Raw genomic sequence first — 7,177 nt, 5'->3', positions numbered from 1 at the left:
AGAACATGGAACAACCTCTCTATTTCTGCTGCCCAAATCAGGTCAATAATACCTCCTTTCAGGAATAAAACTCAAACCAACCTCACTGTAACAAAGATAAAGCAGTAAGAACAACAATCACCTATCACACAATAGTAGGGACTGAGTATAGCAGTATAGTAGAACAATTTACAAACTATGTGATTTTTCTTAGAAATAAATAGGTGTATGATATCAGTGACACATAATTATTGTAGATAGTGAAAATTTCACTACATAAAATCTGAAATACTTTTATGATTTTTTTAAAAGCAAGTGATAATTGGTAACAAAAAGAAGTAACTAGCATCCATAGCATACCGACAGTATGACGAAACATACTATGATGTGAATGAAAACTTTACTCAGTTATCACTAACAAGATAATAATATAATATTCATCACAAATCTGCAAAACCCAGAGTGTCTAGGCATGAACAAGAGCTTTGGTTTTTATGACTTTTTTTTTCTCCAGGAGACCGTATATTGGACCTTTAGCACCAGTGTGGCAATTTTGATTCAGTAGAAAGATGATTAGCTTATTGTGATACTTCCTTGTAAGTGGAATGTTTCAGATCTTCTGTGATAGAACTATTTCTCAGGGGAAAAGGCTGTTGCAGAATTCAGCTCCTCTGCACAGAGCTATTGTCCTATCCATAAGGTCTCTTAGGAGGCCAATGAGAAGCCTCCTGAAACTCACCAGTGAGAAGAGATTGTGAGTCTCCTGGGGAGAGAAAAGGAAAAGGACTCAGAAGACGGAATTTTTGTATAATATGTTTATAGCTCATTGTTTTCCAGGAAAGAAGAAAATGCATATAATGGGAATAGTAAAGTAAGTGTGTGGTGTGGTGTGGTGTGTGTGTGTGTGTGTGTGTGTGTGTGTGTGTGCGTGCGCGCATGGGTGTGTGGGTGTGTGGGTATGAGTGTGTAATATTGGACATTGTCTTGAAGGGCATAGTGTTCTCTCCTGCGAGAGGTAATCTTCTTGACATCAAGCATGGTTTCTGACTGTAGCAAAAGCTTTTCAATACAATATAGAGATGAAGATGGGAATGGTGTGTGTTCCATATATGTTGTAAGGAGAAGATGAACAGAAACCCGGGAGTGGATAATCAGAAGTAGAAACGACCTTATTATCTCTTCATATACTGTGATTTGAGGTAGGTGTAATAGTTAATTTTTCTAGATCAGACTTGAGGAGAGTGAATTAAAGTATATAAAAGAATATCTGATACTTAAAACATTTTCCATTCTTGTTATTCTAAGCAATTATTGCCTCTTCCTTTGAAGGTTATTAAAATTTAGGCAGACTCCAGTATCCCTCTCCAAAAACAGCCGTGTGGTGCATTAATCACTGATATCTTCATAATTAGAACTCACTTATTTCAGTAATACTCTAGTTATACCATACATTGTAAACTAGTCAAGTGATCCTACAGTCTCTATTGTGTTGTACTAAAGTGCCATTCAGCTGCATAAATGGTCCTAGGTGAGTAAATAGGAGGAACCTGGGAAATCATGGGTGAGCCTCTTAATGTTTTCCTAAGCAATCTACACAAGTTGTGTGTGCTGTTATAGAATTTAGAAATAGTTACTATATAGTAGTGAAGATGAACAATTCCTGAGAATTTTGGCATACAGACACTGCAGTGTTTCAGAAAATTTCCTAACAGTGTGTGGTGGACTTAAAAGATCATATAAGGAATTGAACCCACCAGTGAACATTTCTAACCTTGTGACAACATGGAAAACAATAATTTTTTTATTTCATCTGCACCATTCGCAAAGCAAAGCTATGTAGCGTGTGCTTGACTTTCATCTTCAGGCTATGTGCATATATACAGTTGCCAATAAAAACACAATATGAACCTTCAAAGTCTTACCAGTGCTTAGTGCACACCTAATTTTTATAACACTGAAAGTCTATGTATAAAATGGAGCTGATTACAGTTAGAAAACCAATTCAAACAACTCAACTAGAAAGATGGGGAGGATTACATCATGTGGTGCTTACAAGTAAATAATGAACCCACAATTTAGGTCAGGAAAATGTAAGAAATGAGAGGCAGATGGGATATCTACATCAGAGTGCTATGGCACTTGTTTCTCAAGAATCTTCACATTATTCCCAAGCAAATCATTCTTATGACACAAATTTAAATGAAAATATAGCATTCTGAGTCTTGAACTGAGTTTCTTGGAAATTTAATTGAGAGAGGCAAGGCGTTCCTCTCTAACTAGAGAGCTACCTATACAGAATACAGAAACTATTAATGAAAGGCGAGATGCTTGAAAAATATTTCCGGTTAAAAAATAGCCATTTTCTGTGTTGGCTTTGGCAGGATTATTTATTTGGGTTTTTGTTTTGTTTTAATTTACTAGAGAGAAATGTTTACAGTATATTAAAATACGTGTTAAATACATCACAATAGGATCCTTCTCATTTCAGCAAATTTTTACAGGAGCAAAGTCCACTGAGACACCAGGTAAGTATAACAGACCTCCTGCTTCATAACTGTCAGAGCTTTAAGTCAGTACTGTATTCTCTATACTTAGATTTTTAGAACTTTTATATGAATGGATGCATATCTAATCTAATAGATCTATCCAATAACCTAGTATACACGACTATATCCCCCCAGGATAAGAAAACTATGTATTGTTTTGAGTGTTTTGTTTTGTTTTGTTTGGGGGAGAGTGGTTTTCATAATCCTCTATAGAAAAATAATCTTATGATCAGTTAGTTAATAGGAACAAAAATTATATATTATGGTGAGAAATTCCCCAAAATAGAGTGTACACAAAGGTAAATCTAAAGTTGTTATGGGTAGACATACACACATGTTCATTTCCTATGTAGCTGAGAAGCTTTCAGCACCTGATCAACTTTCGTGATTTAGGAAATTAACTTAATTCTCACTTTTTCCCCCTCATCCCCTTTTATAAGTGACCAAATGGAGAAGCAGAGTGTGAACAAATGCTGTTACCCTGCATTGTTGTTTATACTAACATTTTAACTCATACACAATCTCCCCTTGCTCTACTCATGTGCGTCTCTCTGTTTCTGCATGAATATACAGGCATACACATATATGTGGCATGTCTCATATGTGTTTATGGACATGAGTAACATGTTTATTTGTAATTTGGAAATACTGAAGTCCACCTTTGATTTGTGGATCAACCATGAGCGGATCTATTCACTTACAATATAGCATAACCTGTGACAGTATATCAAGGGAATAGAGGGAGGTCCTAATAGGCTGGTGATATCTCCTATTCTATCTTGTCAGAAAAAATATGGTGTATTTGATTTTTGGCAAGAAAACCCAAACTTCAGCAAAGATACATACACCCTACAAAACAGTAAAGGTCATCTCATTTGAAATAAAAAGTTATCAGATTGAGAAAAAATAAGTTCACTGCATTTCCAATATTTGAGGGACATGAGACTGAACTTCAGATGATATAATGGGCAGGGACAGGCAGAATACCTAAGGAGCCAGAGTAAGCTAAACACTGGGACTTCTCATTATGTGAGAACTCAAGGATTGTTAAAGATGGTAAACATAATGATAAGAACATTGACATCCATACTCGGGTCCATACTCAGTCTCTGTATAAATGAGAAGTTCCCACCAGAGTACTAAAGGCTAGTTTAGCAATTATAATGTAAAAAAAAAAAAAAAAAAAAAAAAAAACAGAATGTAACTGTAGGCAGAAGAGATGAATTATATCTGGAAAATAGACAAGGCTGTTCTGGGAATGACCAGTTTTTCATGTAAGCAACCAAGCAAGCACACAACAGCTACCCTATGCAAAAATGAGCAGAGAGGAATGAACTGCATAGATAATATGTATAGAGAAATACAGGTAGTGTGATAGACTTGTAATGTAAGGTCTGTTGAGATGGAAGGTTAGGAAGAAATTTCTATCAAGCCAGGCACCATGTCTTGCTCTTAGAATTCTAGCATTCAAGAGACTGAGGCAGAGGAATTAATTTGAGGTCAACCTGGACTACATACCAAGGCACCACCTCTTTTGCTCTTTTTTTTTCTTTATTTAACTCAATAGTCTGATTCATAGAATATCATGAACAATATTAAGAAATCAGAAACTTAATGCACAGCCAGTGATACCCGAACTAAGAAAACATGTCCTATAAAGAGATAGGAACTATTAAGGTACAGAAATCACCTGCCATGCTGAGGCTTGTGGCATGGAGTGCTATTGTGTGGTTTAATTGATCCTTCTCTTTCATGTCTCAGCTTATGCATCTTAAGAAGCTTCTCTGACCACCTCATTACTGCCCAGACATCAGTACGTGCTCTGCCTTTAATTCTATACATTAAAAAGAGGAATCATTTATTTATTGAGTTATTACTTAATTTTACTTTTACTTCTAAAAATATGAGTCTCATGGAAACAATACTTTTAATGTGTGGATCCAAATACTAGCAATAGCAATCACAGAATAATCTGGGCCCAAGACACACAGAGAATGGTTGAAGAGACTGTATATGAGGCAACAGGAAAGCATAGAGATGAGTGTGGGTTGATCAATTTTTCTGTGTAACATTGATAACTAGTTAATGAGAAGAATGTGTAAAGAATTGAGATACAATTAATGCTTTTCCTTTTCTTTTATTTGAATGATAGCTAACGGAATATGTGAAGCTGAACTTAGACCCATGGTAAGTCTTCTGCCTGAGCTTCATTAGTGCCAGGACTTCAAGTTTCCACCATCTTCTGTAAATCCTTGTATACTTTGCTCAATGTTCAGTACACTTTGGAAAATCCCCTAATGTTAACAGAGAAAGTATTAGATATTAAAATCTGTGGGAATGTATTGTTTCTAAGCTTTGATATTATGACTGCAGAGAAAGATTCTGTCTCTGATGTAACTGAGGCTCTAAAAGTATTAAAAGAATAAATTTCCTTTCATCTGCAAGAACCCTTCTAATGATTTACTGTTCTGTCTTCCAGGAGATGAGTGTCAACTGCTCTCTGTGGCAGGAGAACAGCTTGTTTGTCAAACACTTTGCATTTTCCAAGTTCTCTGAGGTCCCTGGAGAATGCTTCCTCCTGTTTACCCTCATCCTCCTCATGTTCTTAGTATCACTGACCGGAAATGCACTCATAACCCTTGCCATCTGCACCAGTCCAGCCCTACACACCCCCATGTACTTCTTTCTGGCCAACTTGTCTCTCCTGGAGATTGGCTACACTTGTACTGTCATACCGAAGATGTTGCAGAGCCTTGTGAGTGAGGCCCGAGGGATCTCTCGGGAAGGATGTGCCACACAGATGTTTTTCTTCACACTTTTTGGTATAACTGAGTGCTGCCTACTGGCAGCTATGGCCTTTGACCGCTGCATTGCCATATGTTCCCCACTCCACTATACAACACGAATGAGTCGTGGGGTATGTGCCCATTTGGCAATGGTTTCATGGGGAACAGGTTGCATTGTAGGGTTGGGACAAACCAATTTTATTTTCTCCTTAAATTTCTGTGGACCCTGTGAGATAGACCACTTCTTCTGTGACCTTCCACCTGTCCTGGCACTTGCCTGTGGAGATACATCCCAAAATGAGGCTGCTATCTTTGTGGTCGCAATCCTCTGTATATCTAGTCCATTTTTACTCATTATCTATTCCTATGTCAGAATTCTGGTTGCAGTGCTGGTAATGCCTTCACCTGAGGGGCGCCATAAAGCTTTCTCTACCTGTTCCTCGCATCTACTTGTAGTCACACTGTTCTATGGATCAGGATCAATTAACTACTTGAGGCCCAAGTCTAGCCACTCACCAGGAATAGATAAACTCTTGGCCCTCTTCTATACAGCAGTGACATCCATGCTGAACCCCATCATCTATAGCTTAAGGAACAAGGAAGTAAAGGGAGCACTGAGAAGAACTCTGGGCCTGAAGAAAATTCTGATAATGAATAGGTAACTGAGGATCCTGAAATGCTCCTGAAAGGGTGCACAGTCTGTCAAAGTAAACAAAGACGACCACTGCGCTATTCTTGGCTGTCTTAAAACAATCTTTAAGAAACATAACTTTGTTTTAGAGTATTCTCTTTACTTGGCACTATTTTTAATTACAAATAATGGGAATGTATGCTAGCTACTAGATATCTTTAGTAGGTTAGTCTAATACTTAAATATTTTCATCTGGGCAAAGTTTAAAATCACATGCTAATATCTCAGGATCCTTGAAAATGGATATTCTCTTTATCCATTCATAGCCATTGTCCAACCCCTGATATGCCTGTTACCTCTGCACTCTACACAGGTTCTCAAAACATGGCACTTAACGCCTTAATAACTCTATGAGGCAGGGTATGTCTTCTTCATGAAAGTCACTAAATTCTTCAGATGTAATTATATAAACATGTAATGCTGAATTAAATAGTTCTTTTGTGGATTCTGTTTAGAGACCATGAAAACATTCCAATAATGCAAACTGTCAACTTTTGAAACTATATGCTACAAACCATTAAAGAAAAGGTATGAGAAGTAATTGTCAGCATTTTCTAAGATGTAAATTATTTAAAGGAAATATTAGTGATATTACAGGAGAAGAAATAAAGGTAAAAATTTTATTGATATATTTGCAAGATTTTTCTAAAATTTATAAATTTTTGTATGCACAGATGAATCAACATAAATTTGGAGATCTTCCAACAAATTACTTCTAAGTGATCTCAAGTTATTATGTTACAATTACATATTCCTCAACACATGTAAACACATTGCATTGGACTGGAACAGCTATCTAGTTCTCAGGGCAGTGAATTGTTAGCCTCTGCTCTGTGTACTGTTAAGTCAGTCCATTCTCCAGGCTTTGAGCACCCAGGGCCTAAAATTGTGGGCACAGGTGTAGTTCCTCCCCCGACCCTATATGATTTCTACCAGGGTAACAGAAAAGAACTCCAGCCAGTTGATTCTCAACAACATAGTTTCAGATACACACACACACGCACACACACGCACTCACACCATACACAGGAATTGAAATGGGTTTACAAGTTATGGATGACTAATATAAAAGGTCAGCTAGCATCAGATAATTGGATTCTAGTTGTCATTCCATATTAAAAGAAACCAGAGTTCCTTGGAGAAGTAGTAGGGTCATTTCAAAAATAAGGCAACAA

General features: G+C 37.0%; 1 protein-coding gene across 2 annotated transcripts; it reads left to right on the top strand.

Moving 5' to 3' along the window:
* The first annotated feature begins 980 nt into the window (after nucleotides 1-980).
* Nucleotides 981-5,973, top strand: LOC110284227 (olfactory receptor 10C1-like). 2 transcript variants are annotated; one of them, XM_021149940.1, is made up of 4 exons: nucleotides 981-1,178; nucleotides 2,468-2,504; nucleotides 4,678-4,712; nucleotides 5,005-5,973. In XM_021149940.1, exons 3-4 carry the CDS (start codon nucleotides 4,710-4,712, stop codon nucleotides 5,971-5,973), a joined length of 972 nt encoding a protein of 323 aa, XP_021005599.1. In that variant the 5' UTR covers nucleotides 981-1,178; nucleotides 2,468-2,504; nucleotides 4,678-4,709. The 2 variants fall into 2 exon arrangements, with proteins under 2 accessions (XP_021005599.1, XP_029327489.1); XM_029471629.1 differs by lacking the exons at nucleotides 981-1,178; nucleotides 2,468-2,504; nucleotides 4,678-4,712 and having other exon boundaries at nucleotides 5,008-5,347; nucleotides 5,768-5,973.
* Nucleotides 5,974-7,177: the final 1,204 nt, after the last annotated feature.

Source organism: Mus caroli, chromosome 17 (genome assembly GCF_900094665.2).
Source record: "Mus caroli chromosome 17, CAROLI_EIJ_v1.1, whole genome shotgun sequence".
Taxonomy (NCBI): domain Eukaryota; kingdom Metazoa; phylum Chordata; class Mammalia; order Rodentia; family Muridae; genus Mus; species Mus caroli.
Note: the sequence above shows the minus strand (reverse complement) of the source record. Positions and strands in the feature narration are given on the sequence as shown.